This window comes from Galeopterus variegatus, unplaced genomic scaffold (assembly GCF_000696425.1).
Source record: "Galeopterus variegatus unplaced genomic scaffold, G_variegatus-3.0.2 Scaffold216, whole genome shotgun sequence".
In the NCBI taxonomy this organism is placed as follows: Eukaryota; Metazoa; Chordata; class Mammalia; order Dermoptera; family Cynocephalidae; genus Galeopterus; species Galeopterus variegatus.
Genome location: NW_007726327.1, coordinates 603,363 through 626,879, shown reverse-complemented (window position 1 = coordinate 626,879; position 23,517 = coordinate 603,363). Strand labels below are relative to the sequence as shown.

Sequence of the window (23,517 nt, the reverse complement as noted above, 5' to 3'; positions counted from 1 at the left end):
GTCACTAAGAGTGTGGGATACCATCACCCCTGCTACTGACCCAGTGCTCACCTTCCACCTAGCCCTCCAGGGAAAGGCTGGCAGGGGCAAAGCCAAAGGCCTCCCCTTCTGGTCTGACAGCCCAGAAGGGTCTTTCCGATCATCCAGTCACTCCACCCTGCCATTCCCCCCACACCCCAGCTCCTCTGGACACCTGGGTTCCCACTTATCAGCCCTGGTCCTTATGGTGGAACCCAGGCGTCCGGCCTCCCACCCTCTGAGCCAGCGGGCATGGAGCCGAGGCTTTAGAGCCTCCCAGCCGGCCTTGTTCCTGTCCCATTGTGTATGGGACAGGGGCGGAGCAAGGGCCAGCACCAGAGAGCCCCCCTCCCACTGCCCCTTCCCCTCAGCCTCCTCCCTGCTTCCTAAGGAAAAGGCCTGGGCTTGCTCCAGCGAGAGGCAGAGCTGACGCGTGGCGACATTGCAGTGACATGGGCAACTTGAAGAGCGTGGGCCAGGAGCCTGGGCCACCCTGCGGCCTGGGGCTGGGGTTGGGCCTTGGGCTGTGCGGCAAGCAGGGCCCGGCCTCCCCGGCACCAGAGCCCAGCTGGGCACCAGCATCCCCACCCCCACCAGCGCCAGACCACAGGTGAGGGCCACACAGGTAGGAGCAGGTGGGCAGGAGAGGGTCGGGACCTGGAGCCTGGAGCCTGTGGCCCAGTCGGGAGAGCCATGTCACCAATGCAAAGAGGCTATCAGTGTGGACAGAACAGGACAGTCAGGGAGGCTCAGAAAAGAGAGCAGGATCAGAGACTGCGGGCCTGGCGGGTGGCAGGTGGAAGCGGGGAGGGGAGGGTACCAGCTACCGAATCCGGCCCGGGCTTGAGCGCTGCTCTGCCGCTCAGTGTTGTTTGACTTTGAGCAAGTTCCTTAACCTCTCTGAGCCTCTCTTCATGTCAAATGGGGACATGGCAGTACTTACTCCATGGGGCAAACCTTCAAAGAGTAGTGATGATTATTTAAACAATCATCTGGAGAAGAGGGAGCTAGAAAGGGGTAGTTAGAGGAGAGTGAGAAAGTGGGGTCTCACGGAAGGGGGAGAGTTGGGGTGGTGACTGAGAAGACAGAGCTGCTGGGCCCTTTTCCCCTGCTCCAGGACCTCCACTAGTGGCCATCAACCCCAAAGTAGACCCTGCAGCCCCGGGCCCCAGAAGATTCCTCCCTGGGACAGAAGTCCCTAGAGAAAGGAAAGACCAGAAGGCTGATGGGGTGCCAGGCCAGGTAGCATCCTGGGGCTGCAGGCAGCTCTGCAGGGAAGGGCTGAGGCCTGGGCCCTGCAGCTCAGGCGCACCCGTGGCCCAGTCCCTCCCTTCCTCCCCGCGGGGCTGGTGGCTCTGGGAGGAAGTGATAAGGCCTCTGAGGCTTCCCTTCACACGATGGGCTACTGTCAGGAGGGGCGAGTGTGGAGAGAGAAATCAGAGCCGAGGAGCCTGCTGGGGCTTCTCTCAGCTCAGCCACCCGTAGGGGTCCTGGCAACTTTGGGGGATTGGACGGCCCATCTCCAGGAGAGGCGAGGTGGGCACTGTCCAGGGGACAAGGACCCAGCCTCGGGCCAGGGCTCAGGAGCTCAGCACTGGTGGCCCCGGTGGCCCAGGGCCTGAAAGAGCACCAGGAGGCCAGATGGACACAGGAGCCAGACCCATGTGGTCCACCTGTGCCCCCTCCGGCAGCAGCCCCAGGCCCCTCACCTGTGGATGCGGGCGCAGGTACTGCCGCGCTCCTGCGGTGGTTGTGAGGGCTGCCAGAGAAATGTCAGAAAGCGTAGGGCTGGCGAGCGATAAGTCAGTGGGATTATCAGCGCTGGAGGAAGGGCCTCTACGCTACATCTAGAGAGGCCCAAAGGAAACAAACTCCTCCCCCATAACCCCATCCCTGGCTCCCAACAGCCCCCCGCTAACCCGGCCCCCAGACGGGCCCAGGTTCCCTCGAGTGAAGAACTGGGAGGTGGGGAGCATCGCCTATGACACGCTCAGTGCCCAAGCACAGCAGGTGAGGCCGGGCCACCCCATGTCTCCAGCGGGAGGGGGACAGGATTGCTGAGGCCTGGTCTCAGGTGGGGCTGGAGCAAGGAAGCTCCGCCCTGCTCTGAGTTGGCCTCTTGTCTCCAGACGAGGTGAGGGCTGGGAAGAACCAGAGGAGCTGAGGGACATGCAGGGGACTTTGGTGGCCCCCAGCCTCCAGCCTTTCCCTCAAGTCCTGGCTCAGGTTCTGCCCTAAGCCAGCCCAACCTCACCCCCACTTCCAGTCTCAGCCCTGGCCACAAGCCCACACCTCCCTGGACCTTATTCCCTCTGCCCCAAACTCCTGCCTCCAGCCCCCCCACCACCTCCCCTGCACCCTGACCTTTGTGCTCCCTGCTTCTCTGACCCAGGATGGGCCCTGCACCCCAAGACACTGCCTGGGTTCCCTTGTATTTCCGAGGAAGCTGCAGAGCCGGACCTGCCAGGGCCCTCCACCTCCAGAGCAGCTGCTGAGTCAGGCCAGGGACTTCATCAACCAGTACTACAGCTCAATCAAGAGGTGAGACCTGCCCTGACACCTGCAGCCCTCCCTTGTCCCACTAAGTCCTGGAGAACCCTTCCAGAGTCACCTTCCCTGTGACCCACACCCTTCCCCCAATCCTGACACCACACAGGGCCCGAGCTTAGCACCCCGCAAAGCCTGGGGGCCCTCCCTGCCCCACACAAGTTTCTTCTCCTCCTGTTCCCTACCCAGGGGCGGCTCCCAGGCCCACGAGCAGCGGCTTCAGGAGGTGGAAGCCGAGGTGGCAGCCACGGGCACCTACCAGCTTCGGGAGAGCGAGCTGGTGTTCGGAGCCAAGCAGGCCTGGCGCAACGCTCCCCGCTGCGTGGGCCGGATCCAGTGGGGGAAGCTGCAGGTGTGGCCAGCTAACCGCGAGTGCCCAGGACTGGGATAGGGGGACAACAGGGGAGGGGATTGGTGGGGGCAGCTCCTGAGGCTTCGCTGGAGCGTCTGAGCAGCAGGGGAGATCCCCGCCTGTTCCCTTAGAGTCTGGAAAGGCGAGGGGACCAGCCCCACCGTCGTTACCTCTGGGGAGCCCTCCGCCCAGTTGCTAACACCTGGTTATGAAGCCCTCCTGCAGTGCCCTGGTGGAGGAGGGGAAGAAAAATCTAGAGCCACTGGGTTGGTGAGGACAGCTGAGCAGAGCTTCCCTGGTGGCACTGTCAGAGTGACAGGAGCAGCCTTCTGGAAAAGGCCCTGGCTGGCTGCTGCTTCCAAACGGGCCTCTCCTGCGCAGCCCAGCCCCTCAGCCCACACCACTGCTCCCACCCAGCCGCCCGCCTGCTGCCCAGCCCCACACCCTCCTGCACCCGGCACCCACAGACTCAGAGCTAGCCTGGGCCTCAGGAACAGCCTGTGGCCACAGCACCAAGAGAAGCATGCTGACACACAGGGGAATTGGAACCATGACCTTAGCCTCCTTAGCTGTAACTGCCACCAAAGAATTTGGAATAAAGCCACACGCTCAGTAAATCACAAAGGAGTCTCAAATTAAACAAGAACAATCCTGCCTGACATTTGCCTAACCCTTTGAGTAGTTCAAAGCTTTAGCCCAACTTTGAACCCATCTGAGCTTCCAAAACGGACCCCCCTCACTGCTATGTCATTCCCTTGGCCCCAGGCCAGCCACTGCCACCCCTGCTCCATCACTAACTCAAGTTTCCTCCTCCCTCAGGCAGGAATGGGACCTCCCAGCCTCCTCCTGGGGCCTCCACTCAGCCAGTCAAGACGGCCCCTCCTAGCACTAGAATGTCAAGACTGGCAGGGTCCCTGGAGGCCACCTCATGCAGCACCCCCCACCCCATCATCAGTGTGCTCAGGGGAAGGGGGATGACCGACTGGGTCACCCAGCTCTGCTTGAGCACCGTGGGTAACGGCTGGCTCCCGTCAGCTAGTGCCCTGCCCCAAGCATCAATTTGGCAGTGACTGGTCCCTGCTCTGTACCAGGCATCACGTCAGCTTCTATAGGGATGGGGACACACTTGTCCCAGGGAGGAGATGAGGAGCTGACCAGGCTATGCCAGGAGTGGGGGGTGCGGGGAAGGAAGGCCCCCTGGTTTCCAATTGGATGCCAACAGTGGGGGGCACCCCCCGGAAGAGAAAGACCAAGACTCACATCCCCACCTGCTCACCAGCGGCCACATCCCGAGGTTCCTCCGGGACTGGTACTCCAGACCCCATCGCTCCTCTCCCGCCTCTCCCCTGCCTCAGGTGTTTGATGCCCGTGACTGCAGGTCTGCACAGGAAATGTTCACCTACATCTGCAGCCACATCAAGTATGCCACCAACCGGGGCAACCTGCGGTGAGTGCCCCCCACACACCATACACCGGTCCCCAGCCCTCCCCCAGGCTGCAGTAAAGGAGGGACTCTGACCGGCTGTCCTCCCCACCCACGCCAGCTCGGCCATCACAGTGTTCCCGCAGCGCTGCCAGGGCCGCGGAGACTTCCGGATCTGGAACAGCCAGCTGGTGCGCTACGCGGGCTACAGGCAGCAGGACGGCTCCGTGCGGGGGGACCCAGCCAATGTGGAGATCACCGAGGTGGGCACCAAGGGCCGGCCAAAGAGGGGCCAGCGAAGCGGGAAGAGGGGATTTCTTGTTGAGATGAAGGATGGGAGATGTCAATGAAGGGGGTCCCAGGGTGGGCCATGGAGACCCAGCCAATGAGGGGTCCCTGAGGAGGGCTTGTGCCCCGCTCCCCACAGCTCTGCATCCAGCACGGCTGGACCCCAGGAAATGGCCGCTTCGACGTGCTGCCCCTGCTACTCCAGGCCCCAGATGAGCCCCCAGAACTCTTCATTCTACCCCCTGAGCTGGTCCTCGAGGTGCCCCTGGAGCACCCCACGTGAGCACGAGAGGGACCGGGTGGGGCGGAGGGGACCATCCCTGAGCCCCTGGAGGAGGGGCTGTCCAGGGTGAGGGGTGGCCTGCCAAACGCTCCCCAGGGGGCTGATCTGCTGCTGACACCCCCAGGCTGGAGTGGTTCGCAGCCCTGGGCCTGCGCTGGTACGCCCTCCCTGCAGTGTCAAACATGCTGCTGGAAATCGGGGGCCTGGAGTTCCCCGCAGCCCCTTTCAGTGGCTGGTACATGAGCACTGAGATCGGCACACGGAACCTGTGTGACCCACACCGCTACAACCTCCTAGAGGTGAGGAGTCGTGGTGGGGGCAGGACACGGAGCTGCAGGCCCCCCACTCGGCTCCCTCTAGATCCACAGGATGCCAACAACCAGGAACCTGAGCCGTGCCAGGTGTAGGGTTGCCTCCCAAACCAAACTGTGCACAGGGGCTCTGGAACCAGAGGATAGGGCAAAGGGGCGTGTGTGAGAGTGTGTGTGTGTGTGTGTGTGTGTGTGTCTGTATAAATATGTAGTTATTTTTCTGGGGATAGGATCTATAGCTTTCATCAGATTCTCAAAGGGGACCCTGTCTCAAGAAAGGTTAAGACCCATCTTAGAGGGCCAGCCCGTGACTCACTCAGGAGAGTGTGATGCTGATAACACCAAAGCCATGGGTTCAGATCCTATACAGGGATGGCCAGTTGGCTCACCGGTCATCTTTTTATTAACAAAAAAAAAAAGACCCATCTTAGAGATGAGAAATTAAAGCCCAGGGCTGAGAAGTGACTGGCCCCAGGTCCCTCTCTGCTCTCTGGTGCCTCTGCAGGAGAAAACCTGAGCCAGCCCCACACTAGGCAGGCAGGCCTCCTGAAGCCACCCACCTACCTCACTCCTTCCACCCACGAGCTTGAGATAGAGACAGACAGTCTCTGTCCGCTCCCTGTCATCCTGTCCCTACAATGCTATGCACACCCCTGTCCCAGGATGTGGCTGTCTGCATGGACCTGGACACCCGGACAACTTCGTCCCTGTGGAAGGATAAGGCAACGGTGGAAATTAACCTGGCCGTGCTGCACAGTTACCAGGTGCACAGGCCCACTGGCCAGTGGGGCGAGGGGTTTGGGGGTGGGGGTGGAAGAGAGGGAGGCAGGACTGGATCCGGACTTGGGCATGTGAAAGAAGTTCCACAGCCAAGCACATGGGATACGGGCCTGTAGTTCTGGGACACAGCACACACCATTCCAGGCGCTGGAACATGCGGGCCTATGTGTACCAGGAAACTTGCTGGTCAGCGCATGCTCAGTAATTGTTTCCCAGGGCATGTTGGGTAGTTTGTGGTAGGGTGTGGGACCCGCTGGACTCCGCAAACTCTAATACCAGGGTCAAAGCAAGCTGGGGGTAGGCAATGTAATGCATGCTGGGAGCTGTAGTTTGAGGAAACTAGTACCTTCCGAGCACTTTTATGAGGTCTCGAGAGTTTAGAATGTTTTGGTTTGGGGTGCAAGGCATATAGATGCGGGAGATTAGAACTGCTATTGCATGTAGAACTTGGAGCATGACCGTGCAAGCTGCAGTTTAGGGTGACACTGTGGGTTGAGGAGATATGTTAGATTTGGGGGGGGTGCAGTGCAGTTTGGGGTGACAGCACTGGTGGAGGTAGAATGTGTGGGGTCTGTAGGCTGCGTCTGAGCCCAGCCTCTCTCTCTCCCTCCCCACCCCAGCTGGCCAAAGTGACCATTGTGGACCACCATGCTGCCACAGCCTCCTTCATGAAGCACCTGGAGAATGAGCAGAAGGCCAGGGGGGGCTGCCCTGCCGACTGGGCCTGGATCGTGCCCCCCATCTCAGGCAGCCTCACTCCTGTCTTCCATCAAGAGATGGTCAACTATTTCCTGTCCCCTGCCTTCCGCTACCAGGTACCCACCCGACTGCCTCCTGCCACCTGAGCTCCAAGCTAAGCAGCCCAAGGAACCTCTAACCTTTTATTTTTTTTACTCTCCACCTCCACCCCCACCCCCACCCCATTGCTTCCCTGCAGCCAGACCCCTGGAAGGGGAGTGCAGCCAAGGGCACCGGCATCACCAGGAAGAAGACCTTTAAGGAAGTGGCCAAGTGGGTAACCTAGGAGTGTCACTCTTCCCCACACACACCCTGGGGGGACCCAGCCCCAGCAGTGGTCTGGGCCCACCACTCAGTATCCCAAGACCTTGCTGGGTTGGGGTCTGGGTCACCGCCTGCGTAGGCCCTGCCTCCGTGCCCCTGGGATGGCCTCACGCCATGCTCCCCACAGTGCGGTGAAGATCTCTGCCTCGCTCATGGGCACGGTGATGGCAAAGCGAGTGAAGGCAACAATCCTGTATGGCTCCGAGACCGGCCGGGCCCAGAGCTACGCGCTGCAGCTGGGAAGGCTCTTCCGGAAGGCTTTCGACCCCCGGGTAGGACTGAGCCCAGAGGGGCTGGGAGCTGGAAAGACAGGGCTCTGTCAGCATCTTCTGAGGTGCCCTGGAGGACAGGAGAAGTGAGGGTCCACGAGGAACCCCGGAGTCCACAGGGATTCAGGGACCCAGTCGGGCCTGAGTCGTGCCTGCCAGGAAGGTCTAGGGAGAGGAGGACAACAGAGAGGCTGAGAATCCCCAGGACATCTGTCTCCTCTTCACCCACAGGTCCTGTGCATGGATGAGTATGACGTGGTATCCCTCGAGCATGAGACACTGGTGTTGGTGGTGACCAGCACATTTGGGAATGGGGATCCCCCAGAGAATGGAGAGGTGAGGCCTTGCAGGCAAGGGGCCACTGGGAAGGAGGAGACAGAATCGGAGTGGCTGGGGAGGAAGCCACACACACATGGACACGCACACACATGCACACGCACCAGGAGGGAAAGTGGAGATGCGGAGGGAGTCCCCCGAGTGGGAGCGTGGACAAGCCATTGGGACCTGCGAGCCTGCTCAAACCACACTCCAGGTCCGTTCACACGGCTGCCGACACACACACACACACACACACACACACACACGCTCTCACACACACACACACACACACACTCTCTCACACACACACACACACACACTCTCACACACACACACTCTCACACACACACACACACGTTTAACTGTGTCCCCAAGCCCTTTCCATTACCAGTGCAAGTTTTTAATACAAGGAAGGCAGTTCCTGGCTGGCCACAGAGGTTAGACTGCACTGGGCATTGACAAATGAGAAAAACAGGATACTCCACTTAATACACTATTTCAGCCTTTTTTCCTTCTTTTCTTAACAAAAGAGCACTGTTTAGATGCCAACATAGATAACTTCAGTTTCTCAACAAATCTTAAAAGAACAAAGCACTAGAGTACCCCCATTAAATGCCTTCTCATTAACATTTCTCTTCCTAGCTTGAGTATCTTGGGGCTGCCGCAAGCTAGATTCATTTCTGCTCCTCTTATGTGTTCCAGCTTCTGAGTGTGAAATGGCTCATGAGCACTGAATGTCCCCTTGGTACCCTAATGCAAGCTTGAATTCTGACATACGCCTTCTCCCGCTGCCTTACTGTCCATTGCAGCCCTCATTCTGATTTGCCTTTTAAAGAAAAACAGCAGAATTGATTTTTTTTTTTTTAGCATGAAAGTAGTATATACACCCATGTAACCCATGGCAGGATGTAGAACATTTCCATCACCCTAGAAAGTTCCCTCATCAATTCCTCGAAGTCAGCCCCTTCCCATTCTGTCTTCCCACCAGAAGCGACTGCTCTTATGATTTCTGCCACTGTAGATAGTTTCACCTGCCCTAGAATGTCACAGGAAGGGAAGCATATGGCATCATGGCTTCTTTCACTCGGCCTGTTTTTGAGATTCATGACTCAGTATTTTGTTCCTTTCTACTGCTGAGTAGAGTTTATTATGTGAATATTCCCAGTCTGTTTATCCATCCTCCTGCTGATGGACACTTGGGCTGTGTCCAGTTTGGGGCTGTTATGAACAAAGCTGCTGTGAACTTGCTTGTATCAGGCTTTTGTAGGCTCACGTTTTCACCCTTCTTGGGTAAATACCTGTGAGTAGAATTGCTGGGTCATAGGGTAGGTGTATGTCTAACTTTTTTTTTTTTTGTCCTTTTTGTCTTTTTTCGTGACCGGTAACGGGATCGCAACCCTCAGTGTCGCGCCCATACAGCGACTGGCAACGGGATCGCAACCCTCGGTGTCGCGCCCGCACCGCGCTCAACCAGTGAGCGGACCAGTCTCTATATGGGATCCGAACCCTCGGCGGGAGCGCCACCGGGCTGGCCCTTTTTGTTTGTTTTTAATCAAACTGCCAAACAGCCAGACAGATTGAACCACACCATTAGGATAGGTGCATTTCAATGTATGTTGATTTTACCTCAAATTTTGTTAACTGGAGCAAACCTAGGACTATAAACCACAGAAAATGAGGTATATTCACTAAAGAGATAAATGAGAATATTTATAGCAGCATTGTTTGTAATACCGCACACTGGACTGGGTAAATAAACCGTGGTATGTTCAAACATGATACAGCAATGTCTGATCAAATTACCACCACAAACAATGCAGATGAATCTCAAAACATCCAAAGAGTGAAGAAGCCAGACACAGAAAGATACATACTCCGAGATTCACTTTTTATAAAGTTCAAAGACAGACAAAACTAATCCATGATGTTAGGAATCAGAAGAGTGGTTCTCTGGAGTGGGGACAGTAGTGACAGGAAGGGACATGAATGTGACTTTAGCATGCTCGTAATGTTTTTTGATGGGATACTGATTACACAGGTACATTCAGTTTCTGAAAATCCATACAGCTGTACATTTACGATGGGTGTGTTTTCTGTTTGTCTGTTATACTTCAACAAAACATTCAAAATATGAAATTCATTTTTTGAATTCATGCTAATTATGGTGAAGGCGAACCTACAAAACCACCACCCCAATATATATATCTACAGTTAGTATTTACGATGGGTGTGTTTTCTGTTTGTCTGTTATACTTCAACAAAACATTCAAAATATGAAATTCATTTTTTGAATTCATGCTAATTATGGTGAAGGCGAACCTACAAAACCACCACCCCAATATATATATCTACAGTTAGTATTTAGATGTTACTTCCTTCTAGGTTTTTTTTTTTTTTTTTTTTTTTTTTTTTTTGGTGGCCAGCAGGTGCAGGGATCCAAGCCTTGACCTTGGTGTTACAAGGCTGCGCTCTGACTGAGCTAACCAGCCAGCACTAGAGTTTTTTTCTGTGAAGATTTGTTTCATGTACAGATGGCCCCGACTTACAATAGTTTAACTTATGAAATTTTTACTTTATGACGGTGCAAAGACAACAGGCACAACCACCCACACAACCACTCTGTTTTTCACTTTCAGTACAGAATCAATAAATTACATGATATATTCAACACTTTATTATAAAATAGGCTTTGTGTTGGATAATTTTGCCCAAGTGTCAGCTGATGCAAGTGCCTGAGCACACTGAAGGGAGACTAGGCTAAGCCGTGGTGTTCAGTAGGTTAGGTGCATTAAATGCATTTCGACCTACGATATTTTCAACTTGCGATGGGTTTGTTGGGAGATAACCCCATCGTAAGTTGAAAAGCATCTGTAGTTCTAAGCCATTTTCATGGCAGCACAAGGATGTGGTGTAGCCTTCTGGGAGGGCCACCTAAGCAGTGTCTGTGATGACCAGAGCACTGCAAAGAGAACTGAGACCTATGCTCACCTCTGAAATCAGCTAAAACATTAAGGACTGGTCATCTCCACTGCTGACAGGGTGTGAAGAAAGAGCCGCCCCCACCCTACTGCTGCCCGGACAATTTGACTCTCCCAGCCAGCTTTTAAATCCTTTGATAAGCGACACCACTCCTAAGGCCTTCCCAACTGAAACAGGCAGGAGAGGAAGCAAGGTGCACGAATGAGGTGTTTGGCTGAACACTGTTCCTAGACTGCCCCGGTGTCCTTCAGTCAGAGGAAGTCATGTGTCAGGGGACACACAAGAGATGGAATACAATGTAGCCATTAAAAAGGATGAGGTCAATACTCAGTCTTGATGTTCTGACCTGGAAGGATGTCCTCGACAGGTTCTTGATAAAAAGCAGACAAGCATAGTATGGTCCTATCTTTACTGTTAAAAAAAAAAAAACTATAGATATGCACATGCATGTAAGTACGACGAAGAAGGGCTACAAAGTTAGCACCAGCCAACAGTACGTATGTATTAGAGGGTAAGACCGGAGGAGAGATAAGGGTAGTCTTTCTCTTTTATTACTTGACACACTTCTTTTCAGGTAATTTTTCAAAAAGTCAATACCTCTTTTGAATTCTTTAAAGCAAATAAAAATTAAAAGTTACAAACCAATCATAATAGTAAGGGCCAGCCCAGTACAGTTTTAAGCTTCTGTGTGCAGTGGTTTGAAATAAAACAAAGCTAACCCTAGACAAACGCTTCCCTGGCCAGAGTTTTGCGGCGGCCCTGATGGAGATGTCTGGACCCTACAACAACTCCCCTCGGCCCGAACAGCACAAGTGAGTGGGGGAAGCATCAGGGGAGATGGGGGCAGCGAGGCATTTAGAGACCCAGAAGGAAAGGGAGTCTGAAGAGCTCTGCTCTGTGCCTCAAGTCATTTTCCCAGCAAGCTGGAGGACAGGAGGAGGCCTGGGCCCTGTCACAGCCCCAGGATGAACCGCCCCCCCCCGCCCTGCCAGGACCTGCCCACTCCCAGGTGCCAGGACTCTAAGAGGCAGGGACAGTCCTGAGGTCTCCTGCAGAGAGGGAGGGCAGGCGGAGCAGGGCCCCCTGGAATGCTGGCCCTCAGCTCCTCCCAAGGGCTGGGTCTTTCAAGCCCCAAGGCAGAGATCCTGAGTCCCCTGGCCTGGGCCCTGTCTCCAGTTCCCTATGACACCCTTTTCTTTGTCCTCTCTTGCCAGGAGTTACAAAATTCGCTTCAACAGTATCTCCTGCTCAGACCCGTTGGTGTCCTCTTGGCGCCGGAAAAGGAAGGAGTCCAGCAACACAGACAGTGCAGGGGCCCTGGGCACCCTCAGGTCTGGGCACCCTGAGGTCGGGGGCCTCACAGACGGGAGCACACGGGCAGGGCAGGCTAGCTGCCTGGGCAGGAGCGGGCTGGGATGGGGGATCCAGTGATGGCTCCTGCACCCCAGGTTCTGTGTGTTCGGACTGGGCTCCCGGGCATACCCCCACTTCTGTGCCTTTGCTCGTGCGGTGGACACACGGCTGGAGGAGCTGGGCGGGGAGCGGCTGCTGCAGCTGGGCCAGGGCGATGAGCTGTGCGGCCAGGAGGAGGCCTTCCGCGGCTGGGCCCAGGCCGCCTTCCAGGTGAGTTGCCCCAGCCCAGCCCCTGGCCCCTGTTCTGGCTCAATCCGGCCTGGGGCACCGCCTCCTGGGCCTTCACTTTCAAGGCCCAGTGTTGAGGCTGGAGGCCTCATGGCTGCCCTGACTCTGCTTGGTTCTCTGGTCCCTTCCTGGTCCTTCCAAAATCCGCCCTCCCTTCGCCACTGCACAGCCAGCCCTTCTCGACTCAGTCCTGAGTAGTGGATGACATAGCCCTATTAACCACAGGAGGTGCCCAGCCCAGGCAGAAGTGCAGCTGAAAGAGAGCAGGCAGGGCCTGGCAGGAGGGAGCCTCGTCCAGTGCAGCGCACAAGGCAGGGGCTGCAGGATGGAGGGAGAGGGAAGGTCTGAGAGAGGTTCAGACAGACATGGGAGCTGAAGCTGAGGCCAGCACAGAAGCTGTAGAAGTCAGGGCCGAGCCCGTGGCGCACTCGCTCCCGACGCGGGTTCGGATCCTATATAGGGATGGCCGGTGCGATGAGCTCCGTGTGGCCGGTCACAAAAAGGACAAAAAAAAAAAGCTGTAGAAGTCAGAGGCCCGTCTGGCTTGGGGCAGTGCCTGGACTGGAAAGGTGGTCCTGGGCCAGGGCAGCACAGGGAGAGGTAGGTCCCGGGGGCTGTGAATTTTTAAGCCTGGACTTCCTCAGCGGGGCAGTGCTGCCTGTCTGGGGATTACACCTGGAGCTGACAGGGGCTCAGGGGCTATTTGGGGCAGCACCGTCCCCCAGGGTCTGGGGCTTGAGCTCAGCAGGTGTGGACGGATGTAGAGCAGTGCATCTAAGGGGGCTGGGGATATGGGGAAGGCTGCCTGGTGAAGGTGGAGGGTTTGCTGTGGAGAAGGAGGTCTAGCTGGGGAGACAGATATGCCGAGATTGGGAAGAAAGCAATGGAAAGGACAAAGAATTTAGACAAAAAAAGCCACTGAAAGTTTGAAGTGGGACAAGACTACAGCATAAAGATTTGGGAATACTACTTTAGAGGCGCAGGATCAATTACAGCATCATCAAACGAGAAGCAAGAAGACTCTGAGCTAGCTAAGGGTGGCAGCAGTGGCGATAGGAAGGAAGGGAGGGGGTCAAGGAAGGAAGGAAGAGATAGAAGACTTCGCACACACCACAAAAGAAAGATTAACAGGACTCAGCAAAATGGGGCTCGACCAATCCCAGATGAGCCCTGGATTTCAAGCCTGGGACTGGCCGAGCAGCTTGCTGGACTTGTGCCTGACCTGACCAGAAACAGTATACGCACCCTCACCCAAGAGGCCCCTCTGCCACCTGAATCCTGGGTCGCTCTCCAGGAGTATTTACTATCTGCATGCACCATGCTAAAGGCTTTACATAAAGTATTTCTTTTAGTCTTCACCAGAACCCAAGGAGATGTGACAGTGGGGAAACTGAGGTATGTAAAGCGTAAGCACAGGAGTCAGATGTGGCTGCAGGTCTGAACGCAGCGAAGGTGTCTGTGCGTTCGCTGGGTACTCCTGTGCCAAGCACTGTGCTCCCCAAGACACGGGATTAACACTCACCACACAAGAAACTACTGGTGTGACAAATCAAGGTGTGCAGAGTCTCCGGACCCAGTGGCCAAACCATGAAATGGGCTGGAGAACAAGGGGACGCAGCCTCAGTTTCAGCCTCATCCCCCTCCAGCCACAGGGGCTGCTGACCCTGTGGGAGCAAAACTCAGGCTGCCCAGCTCCTGCAGCCCCCAGGAAGGACGGTGGCGACTCAGGCTGCACCCCCACCCTGGGCTCCTCACTAAGGCAGCTCCCTGGTGAGGAGCCACCAGGCAGAAGGGCCTGAGTCCTTTCCATTTACCCCCCAGGCCTCCTGCGAGACTTTCTGTGTGGGAAACGATGCCGAGGCCGCTGCCCGGGACGTATTCAGCCCCAAGCGCAGCTGGAAGCGCCAGAGGTACCGGCTGACGGCCCAGGCTGGGGGCCTGCAGCTACTGCCAGGTGCGGCCCTGACCTCGCCCTGATCCTGCTGGTTCTCGGGGGCCCAGGGGCCCAGGACCAACTCCTTCAGGGGCCAGGCCCTGTTCCCTAGCTTAGGCTCAGTCTCATTTACGATGCCCCACCCAGGTCTGATCCACGTGCACAGGCGGAAGATGTTCCAGGCCACAGTCCTCTCGGTGGAAAACCTGCAAAGCAGCAAATCCACGTGAGGAAGACCCCATGCTTCCCACCTGTCCCAGGCCCCCTGCCCCAGATGTGGCACTCTCCTCCTCCACATTCTCCTATCCCCCCACCCCTCCCTGAGCCCCTGTAACAGCCTCTCTCCCCACCCCCAGCCGGGCCACAATCCTGGTGCGCCTGGACACTGGAAGCCAGGAGGGACTGCAGTACCAGCCAGGGGACCACATAGGCATCTGCCCACCCAACCGGCCAGGCCTTGTGGAGGCACTGCTGAGCCGTGTGGAGGACCCGCCGCCACCCACGGAGCCCGTAGCTGTGGAGCAGCTGGAGAAGGGCAGCCCTGGTGAGGGGTGCAGTCTGGAGCATGACAGTAAGGGCCTGCTCCATTGCCCTGGTTCCGGGACCTCCTCGAGCTCAGGACCCAGTGGGGCTGCCATCTCCCTACCCAGCTCAGCACCGCAGGGCTCGGATCTGGCCTTGCTGCTGGATGGTCCACAGAACATGGTTCCTTTCCCAGAAGCCACCCACACTCACCACCAAAAGGCTGTCCCCTCCCCCTGTGCACCTCCCAAAGGCTTCCCCTGCCAGTCTAGCTTGCTGTATTGCTGGCATTAGGTGTATCTTCTGCCACATCAGTGCTGGGGTTAAGTAAGTCAGGTGGGGTTGGGGTAGGGGAGTTCAGGCCAACCCAGTTCAGCCAAGGGCCCCAAACAAACACAGAGGCCACCTAAACAGGCACGCACCACTGTTCAGGGGCAGGTTCTCTATTAAAACATCATGAGTTGAGATCAGTTCTCAAAGAGCAAACAGCCCAGACAATGCAGCTGTGGCTGGGCCCCTTCCTCAGAGCTCTCTGTGCACCACCCCCAGGTGGCCCTCCCCCTGGCTGGGTGCGGGACCCCCGGCTGCCCCCGTGCACGCTGCACCAGGCTCTCACCTTCTTCCTGGACATCACCTCCCCGCCCAGCCCTCAACTCCTTCGACTGCTCAGCACCCTGGCTGAAGAGCCCAGTGAACAGCAGGAACTGGAGGCCCTCAGCCAGGTTGGGGGCCACCCCGGGAGGGGGCAGAGGCTGGAGAGGCAGAATGAGCTGGGGAGTGGGGTGGGCAGTGGCACGAAGCCCCCATGCAAGGTCCTCCCTGGACTTTCTTCTTCTGACCAAGCGGTACAGGTGCTTTAAAACCAGCTCCTGGGCCGGCCCGTGGCTCACTTGAGAGAGTGCGGTGCTGATAACACCAAGGCCCCAGGTTCGGATCCCATATAGGGATGGCCCGTAGCTCACTGGGTGAGCGTGGTGCTGACAACACCAAGTCAAGGGTTAAGATCCCCTTACCGGTCATCTTTAAAAAATAATAATAATAAATAAATAAATAAAATCCAGTTCCAGAATACCTGATTCATCTGTGGATTCTTGAAGTCTTAAAGAAACGTTTGTTGGCCTGAACTGAGGAGGAGAAACCCTAAGGAGGCCCTTCTGGGGAGGGGTCAAGAAGGGAGGTCACCAGGAAGGGCCAGGGGGTTCCCAGCCCACCGCATCCCACCCCTGCCAGGACCCCCGGCGCTATGAGGAGTGGAAGTGGTTCCGATGCCCCACACTGCTGGAGGTGCTGGAGCAGTTCCCATCGGTGGCACTGCCCGCCCCCCTGCTCCTCACCCAGCTGCCCCTGCTCCAGCCCCGGTACTACTCAGTCAGCTCAGCACCCAGCACCTACCCAGGAGAGATCCACCTCACCGTGGCCGTGCTGGCATACAGGACCCAGGGTGAGGCTGGGAGCTGGGATGGACCTGGCCACAGCAGGACCAGACAGGCCCCTTACTAGCCTCTCTCCTCCTCACCCCCTAGATGGGCTGGGCCCCCTGCACTATGGAGTCTGCTCCATGTGGCTGAGCCAACTCAAGGCTGGAGACCCCGTGCCCTGCTTCATCAGGGGGTAAGTGAGCACTGGGGGAGGGGGGCTTCAAGAAGAGAGTGTCTGCCCAAGCAGGGGCGGGGAAGGTGCACGATGGCGGGGACAGGTGGAGGAATCAGTGGGGGCTGCATGGGGTCAGGGTGGTAGTTTTGGTGAGGAGTGTTATTGGAAGCAAAGAGGGTCTAGGTAACATCAAGGATGAGGTATCCTTTATGTCCTTTCAGAACTTTAGCTAAGCTTTGGGCCTCTCACAAATTTGGACTCAGGTCCCTGCCCTAAAACTACAGCTCCCAGAGACAGAGCTGGTATTAGACCAGCTGGCCCTATTCCTTCTAGAAAGTGCAGCTTCTGTGTCCCTCTCTAAGTCCTTGGGCTCAGGCTCATGTTGGGAGGCATGGTACCTGGGAACTGTGGTCCTCAAGTCCCCATTAAATCCAGAGAGAACTAGTTAGGGTGAAGACCACTCTTGGCCACAGTGTCACCGAGGCCTCAAAGATGGTGAAGGATCTCAGGAGACCCTCCCTCGTGCTATGTCCAGAAGTCCTGCCCCTCCAGCAGCCAGGAGCCAAGTCTCAGTGGAACTGAGTTCCCAGGATGTATTCAGGTTACCCAAACCCACCCAGGAGGCTAAATTACAAATAAACTGTACCAATCTACTGAATACAAACCAAATATCAATATTAAGGATATTATTTAAAGTAAACACACTCAATGAACCCATTATGAACTGAAAATCTGTCCTCCCTCCACCCCATATTTTCTCAGTCCCCAAAACTGAGTCATCTAAGTATTCTTCAGTACAAATTGAACTATATTTCCTTTGGCTCAATCTCCAGAAACCATAGATCAGGGAGTTTCTGCCCACGAGCAGTTATTTTAACACATGCTTACTTCATGCTTACTATGAACCAGACACTGTTCTAAGGACTTTATAAGTATTAACTCACTTATCAGTGGGACCTGGGTTCTCCTCTCCACCTGCCCAAGGTTGGTAAGAATGGGGGAGCAGGGAGCCGAGGGAGGCTGACGGAGTGTCTCTCTGGCTAGAGCTCCCTCCTTCCGGCTGCCCCCCGATCCCAGCCTGCCCTGCATACTGGTGGGCCCCGGCACTGGCATCGCCCCCTTCCGGGGCTTCTGGCAGGAGCGGCTGCACGACATTGACAGCAAAGGTGAGGCTGGGGGCTGAGGAACTGCTGGAAGGCAGGAAGGAGCCATACAATCTAGGGACAAAGGGGTGAGGCCAGAAGGCAGGCACCAGGTAGGAAAGAGAGGGCCAGAAACTGGGGTCACAAAGGGGAAAAGCAGCTCATTAGACCAAGGGGAGGGAGGGCCTGGAGGCGAGGGCCAGGCTTGTCTGTCCGGCCTCCTGGTGCCTGGCACACAGTAGGTGTTGAATTTGGTGAAGAACAGAGGGAAATGGAAGTTTGCAAGGGATAGGGACTCAGAGGACAGAAGAAATGCCCCAGGTGGATTCTGGACTGTGCCAGAGGTCACTGAGGTGCGTCCAAGGACTAAGGAAGCTACAGGGCATTCAGGTTGGGCATGGGGCGCCCAGGGTAGTTGGTCAATCAAAAGAAAGGGACTGAGAGGAAGGCTGAAAGTGCAGGAGCTCAAGGTGTGGGAGGACAGGGGGCTGGATGGAGCAGGGAAGGGGACCGCGATGTTCCACAAGTCAAAGAACATGGAATTCTGCGGGGAGGCCCCGCGTTCCAGAGCAGCTCTACCACTCATGTGAGCTTTGGTTTCCGTCTCTGGAAATCAGGAGTGTGGCAGGGTCTCTCAAAGCATCCTGCACTCTCCTAGAAGCCAAACAGCCAAGATAGCGGTGCTTCAGCCCCAAAAGCCGGGCTGTCAGCCTGGGCGAGGGTGGCAGTGGGGAGGCGTCAGGAAGGCTTTGCTAAGGCTGCATCCCAGGGGAGGGAGTCCTCCCAAGACCCAGAGTCACTTGCAGGGCTGCAACCCGCCCCCATGACTTTGGTGTTCGGCTGCCGATGCTCTCAACTCGACCATCTCTACCGCGACGAGGTGCAGCACGCCCAGCAGCGCGGAGTGTTTGGCCGCGTCCTCACCGCCTTCTCCCGGGAACCGGACAGTCCCAAGGTGCGGGAACCTGAGGGCACGTGGGTCACCTTAAGATAGGGAAAGGGAAGGAGTTGTGTTCGCCAGCAGGGCGCAGCCCCCACTCTCCGCCCAGCCCCTCCGCGGCCACTCACAGAGCACTCAGCCACCCGCCCCGACTCGGCCCCACCTGGCCGGCCCCCGGCCCCTCTAGTCCCTACCCCAGGGCACGCGGCCCCGGCAGTCTCCGGAGTTTTCACACCCAGGGCCCGCCCGGCGCCCCTAACCCGCCTCCCCTCAGACCTACGTGCAGGACATCCTGAGGACTGAGCTGGCTGCTGAGGTGCACCGTGTGCTGTGCCTCGAGCGGGGCCACATGTTTGTCTGCGGTGACGTCACCATGGCAACCAGCGTCCTGCAGACGGTGCAGCGAATCCTGGCGACCGAGGGTGACATGGAGCTGGACGAGGCTGGCGATTTCATCGGCGTGCTGCGGGTGCAGAGGGGTGGGGCGGGGCCGAGGGTGGGGGGCCCGGCCAGGGACGTGCCGGGTTCCTGCTGGGATCTCTGACTCGGGTTCTGACCCACTGAGCTCTTTCCGGCAGGATCAGCAACGCTACCACGAGGACATTTTCGGGCTCACACTGCGCACCCAGGAAGTGACAAGCCGCATACGCACCCAGAGCTTTTCCCTGCAGGAGCGGCAGCTGCGGGGCGCAGTGCCCTGGGCGTTCGACCCCCCTGGCCCAGACCCCTCCAACCCCTGAGAGCTCTCTGGCTTATGCACTCCAGCGGCTGCCACACTTCAGTCGGCCTGACCAGAACCAACAGCTCTCCCTTCCCTCTCGAGGTGCCTTCCAGCGTCCGTCCGGAGGCTGCAGAAATTCAGCCTTATTCCCCCAGGAATAAGCAAATATCTGTCTCTCCAGGACCGTTTCCGCTAGCCTGGGTCTGCATAAATCTGGAAGGCCTCTCCCAGCAGTGGTATTCCAGGGCTGACTGCTACCCACTTCATGGTCTTCATGAATTTTAGATTCCCCTCACCTCCCTCAGGAGTATCTTACCCTTAAGGCCTAATCTCTAAATCATTCAAATATTTATTATTGAAGATTTACCATAAGAGGCTGTGCCAGATGTTATGAGATATTGAGATGCCTACTCCAGCCTCTGTCGATTACAATTGTAAAATGACAAGTTTCCTCTTTTAATTTGTGTAGATGTTGGGGGGTGGGTAATTCTTTGACAGGGAGGCCTACACACTCCATCTAAGCCAGCACTCTGAAAGCATGGTGTCCAGCCAGTCGAGGCAGCTCTCCAGTGGTTTCCTTGCTCTTGATGGAGAAAGCAGGTGCAGCCCTCAGCTGCCAGGAGTGGAGATGCCAGTGACTATGTCACAAAGATGCACAACACAGCCATGAACAATCTTTACTGTTTGTCTCATACAGGTTGAGGGGCACACCCACTTCCTCAGGCATCATGCTGGTGCTGAAGCACAAAACATCAGCCTCTCTAAAGTCTTTCCTCTCTCAAGTTCCACCCCCACCCCGCGAGTCCCATGGGAACCTGAAGGACAGGCCGGCCTGACCAACCCACTGCCTCTTTGTTTCCCTTACGTTTATAAAGCTTGGCCTCCGCCTCGGCCCTTGCCCTCCACCTTGAGGATACTCGGGGACTTCTTCCCAGGCAACCTCTCCAAGATAGCTAGGTGAGGGGGGTGTCCCCTTATCCCCTCCGTGTGGGGACCATCTCTAGGCCTTGTTTCCAGAGACCATCGGCATCTCCCCTCCTACCCTTTCTCTGTTCTCCAGGGCGAGTTCCTCACTGAGCCCCAGGTCCTGCCCAACTAAAGCATCCTTGGCCTGTTGTTTGTGGGGGCCTCTAAAGATGGCTCAGTGTCCTTCCACTCCACCCCATCCATCTCCTGTGGCTGGAAAAGCCAGGGAACCTGGGGAAGGAGAAGGCTCTTTGCAAGCAGTCCAGGGGTCTAGGTTCTAGAGACTACCCCCATCACCCCAAATTCCCACCACTGTTCCCATCCCTCTATGTCTGGCTCCAAACCAATTTCCTACTCACTGGTGCCCCCCTCCCCCAAAGTAGACAGTACTGACCCTGAAAAGTCCTCTCAGTCAGTGCTAAGGGCCTGGCCAGTATCCTTCGGAGTGTTTGTGGTGTCCTGAAACTCTCCAGGGAACAGATTCCGGGTCCTCTGGGTTCCCCACTGCTGTCTGGGGCTGGAGGCAGGACTGGAGCCTGACAACAAAAGCCATCAGCTGAGCAGAGCCATGATGCCCACAGCATACCCAGGATCTGCCCTCTGTATGCCCCGCCCTCCTCACCATCACTTGACCAGGATGGCTTCTCCTCATTAGGCGAGGGCGTCTGCGAGGGGCTGGACCAGGGCCTGGACAGGGAGGAAGCTGAAGCCTCCCCCCATGGTTCTTGCTGCTGCTGCTGGTGAAGCTACATGGGAGGGAAGAGGAATGAGGGGCTCCTTCCTGTCCCTGAGGACAAGAACAAGCCCCTGGGCCAAGAGCAGAGAGACTTTAAACCTCCTCTTACAGCTTCTGTTAGGTACTACTTCAGACTCTAGCCCTCTCCTAGGTCTCCATTTTGTTCACATGCTTGCTCCCTACATTTCTCTGTCACCGTGAAACCTCCTCTTACAGCTTCTGTTAGGTACTACTTCAGACTCTAGCCCTCTCCTAGGTCTCCGTTTTGTTCACATGCTTGCTCCCTACATTTCTCTGTCACCGTACCTCTACTCACCTGGTGCAGGTAGATGGCATGAAGACTCATCTCAGCAGAAGCAAGCTCTGGGAGCTGGGCCAGCTTCTGGCCCCCAGTGCCTCCCGGGGACACACAGCTGGAATACAGGATGCAGCAGATCAAAAGGCATGCCCTAGTCCCTCCCCTGCCCCAGCACCCCTCAGGAAAGCAAGGCTGGATTTCCGCCCCCAAATCCCCTTCAGTGCCCAGTTCCCTCCTCCTGGAGGATCAGCCCCTCCCACCACACCCCTGTATCTCAGGCCTCCGCGGCTCACCTGCGGTCCTGGGCGATGCGGGAAATGGAGGCAAGGAGGCTGGCTGTGGCAGCAGCTGGACAGGGGGCTGTGGGGCTCAGGTCCCTCGGTGGCAGGAGGGGATGCACCAAGAGGTTGGCCAAGAAGGTCTCCGGCTGGGAGTCAGAGAAGAGGGAAGCTAAAGAGGGGGTCATAGGGAGGACAGAAAGGGAGGGAGGAGGAAGAGGTGGTCTCCAGGCAGGCAGGAGGGCAGGCTAGATGGGGGGCAGGTTAACAGGAAAGGTGAGGCTAGAGGGGAAGGGAGAGAGGAGGAGTCAAGGGTGGTGAGGGTAGAAGGGCAGGCCAGATTCAGGACTCACCAGAGGCGAGGTGGAGGTGCTGAGCACCCCTGGGGTCGGGGGGCTGCGAGCGGAGGTGGCGCCCCAGGCAGCTGCATCTTGTTGTACACGTCCGCGAAGGTGCCCAAGGAACTTAGAGCTGTGCCCTGGAGGGCGCCATTGCGGATGTGCCAGGGAGAAGCGCATTAGAGAGAGCTCAGTCTTTCCATCCTCTGCACGCTGAGACATTGAGGCCTCCGTCTGTCCCTCTGAGAGCCACTGCAAGTAATGACAGTCCTTCAGGTGCTGTGGACACTGAGCCTCATGGGGGGTAGGCAGAACTGCCCCATTTTCCACATGAAAGAAACAGAGGCAACGACAGAGACTCATTCAAGATTACCCAAAAAATACAGCAGTAAAGCAGCCCCTGGGTCTAGACCCAGCTTGGAGACAGGGCCGGGCCTCAGTACTTTGCCCACCTGTGCAGACTGGGTCCCCACGGTAGTCCTTTTGGTCAGGAGGCCATTCCCAACTCAGCCCCACCCTCTGACCGCCCCATTTCTTGGCCTCTCCAGTGTCTTTGATCCCATTTACTGACATTTCTATGTGCCAGCAACTCCACTGAGAGCTCTACAGACATCATCTTATGTCATCCTCACAACAAGCCTGTGCGTTGGCTACCGTCATTGTCCTCATCCAATAGATGAGAACACTAGGACACAGGGAAGTGATGTGACTTGTTCAGGGTCACAGGTGGCAAGTGATAGAGCTGGGGTTGGAACCCAGGCCTGCTTTGCGTGACACAAGCAAACTCCTACCCAGCACGACCCCACACAGCCAGGGAAGGGGTCCAACCTGAGGGTGGCCGTGGCGCTTCACATCCATAAGGGCAAAGGAACAGATGTCCCCAACCCCAGCCACATCCACAGTGAAGTGATGAAAAAAGTCAATAATCTCCAGGGCACGAGGGCGAAACCAGAAGATGAGAAACAGCGGGGTGAGGAGCGGGGACAGGAGCTCCTCCAGGAGGGAGACCTGTGGAAGCAGGGGTGAGGCTGAGCAAGGTTTGCAGGAGGGCCCACACTAGTGATGAGGGCAAAGGAGCCCCCCAGGATACTCGCCAGGGCAGGAAGCCTCCACCCAACCCAGTTACTCCCTAAAGCTCCCCGGAGAGCCAGCCCTACGCCCTCTCCCAGACAGACCACCCACCCCCCTCTGCACGGCCCCCTACCCCCACCCCTGGGACCGCGACCCTCACCGCTCGGTACTGCAACAGCTGCGCCATCTGCCGGTAAGCGCTGGCCCTGCCGCCAGGGCCAGGCTCCTCTGGGAGGTAGTGCATGTGGGCCAGGGCCGCCTGCAGCAGGAGCTGCGGGGCACGACCCTGGCACTGCTCTTCGGGAATGAAAGACCTGGAGGGCGGGATCCCGGGGAAAAGGGTTCTGCGGTTAGGAGGTCGTGCGATGCAGGGCTGGGGGGCGCTGGCGGTGGGAGAGGTAAGAATTCGCAGGGCGGGGGGAGTGGGAGCTTCACTCAGCCCAGGTCAGAGAAACGGACACAGCCTCCCACCCCACGCCCCCGGGCATATGCCGTCGCACCTAGCCACGGTGGCCGTGACCCCGAGCGCGGTCATGGCGGTGAGCACGTGCTCCACGGCGAGCACGTCCTCGTCGTAGACCGTGAGCACCAGCAGCGCGGCGAAGAGCGCGCCAGCGAAGAAGACGAGCTGGCGGGCCAGCAACGCGCGCAGAGGCGCGGGGGGCGCGGCGGCGCGCAGGAAGGCGGCGGCGGGCCGGTAGGCGCGGG

The 23,517-nt window shown here is 57.2% G+C and overlaps 2 protein-coding genes across 3 annotated transcripts in view; one reads left to right on the top strand and one right to left on the bottom strand.

Annotated features, from left to right (window-relative positions):
* Positions 1-470: 470 nt before the first annotated feature.
* Positions 471-19,568, top strand: NOS3 (nitric oxide synthase 3 (endothelial cell)). 2 transcript variants are annotated; one of them, XM_008565980.1, is made up of 26 exons: positions 471-628; positions 1,926-2,028; positions 2,411-2,559; positions 2,755-2,917; positions 4,273-4,364; positions 4,462-4,603; positions 4,768-4,907; positions 5,036-5,210; positions 5,885-5,986; positions 6,623-6,817; positions 6,940-7,013; positions 7,192-7,336; positions 7,565-7,669; positions 11,375-11,442; positions 11,845-11,961; positions 12,079-12,253; positions 14,093-14,225; positions 14,352-14,430; positions 14,561-14,748; positions 15,276-15,448; positions 15,957-16,167; positions 16,250-16,337; positions 17,364-17,485; positions 18,268-18,416; positions 18,676-18,870; positions 18,980-19,568. In XM_008565980.1, the coding sequence occupies exons 1-26, from the start codon at positions 471-473 to the stop codon at positions 19,139-19,141; spliced, it is 3,603 nt and encodes a 1,200-aa protein (XP_008564202.1). In that variant the 3' UTR covers positions 19,142-19,568. The 2 variants fall into 2 exon arrangements, with proteins under 2 accessions (XP_008564202.1, XP_008564203.1); XM_008565981.1 differs by lacking the exons at positions 471-628; positions 2,411-2,559; positions 2,755-2,917 and having other exon boundaries at positions 1,930-2,028.
* A 215-nt stretch (positions 19,569-19,783) lies between these two features.
* The window catches only part of ATG9B (autophagy related 9B), a 10,158-nt gene continuing 6,424 nt past the window's right edge, over positions 19,784-23,517 (bottom strand). The window contains exons 9-17 of the mRNA XM_008566000.1: positions 23,310-23,515; positions 22,970-23,123; positions 22,567-22,746; positions 21,754-21,990; positions 21,416-21,549; positions 21,141-21,237; positions 20,711-20,834; positions 20,483-20,624; positions 19,784-20,319 (exon numbers count right to left, since the gene is read on the bottom strand). Coding sequence (XP_008564222.1) covers positions 20,497-20,624; positions 20,711-20,834; positions 21,141-21,237; positions 21,416-21,549; positions 21,754-21,990; positions 22,567-22,746; positions 22,970-23,123; positions 23,310-23,515 — 1,260 coding nt within the window. The 3' untranslated portion in view covers positions 19,784-20,319; positions 20,483-20,496. The remainder of the gene's footprint in view (positions 20,320-20,482; positions 20,625-20,710; positions 20,835-21,140; positions 21,238-21,415; positions 21,550-21,753; positions 21,991-22,566; positions 22,747-22,969; positions 23,124-23,309; positions 23,516-23,517) is intronic.

Coding starts and splice junctions, on each gene's coding strand:
- NOS3 (XM_008565980.1), top strand. CDS start 471: ATGGGCAACTTGAAGAGCGTGGGCCAGGAGCCTGGGCCACCCTGCGGC. Junction 11,962..12,078: donor GGGGCCCTGGGCACCCTCAG/GTCTGGGCACCC, acceptor CCTGCACCCCAG/GTTCTGTGTGTTCGGACTGG. Junction 14,749..15,275: donor GCTGGAGAAGGGCAGCCCTG/GTGAGGGGTGCA, acceptor CACCACCCCCAG/GTGGCCCTCCCCCTGGCTGG.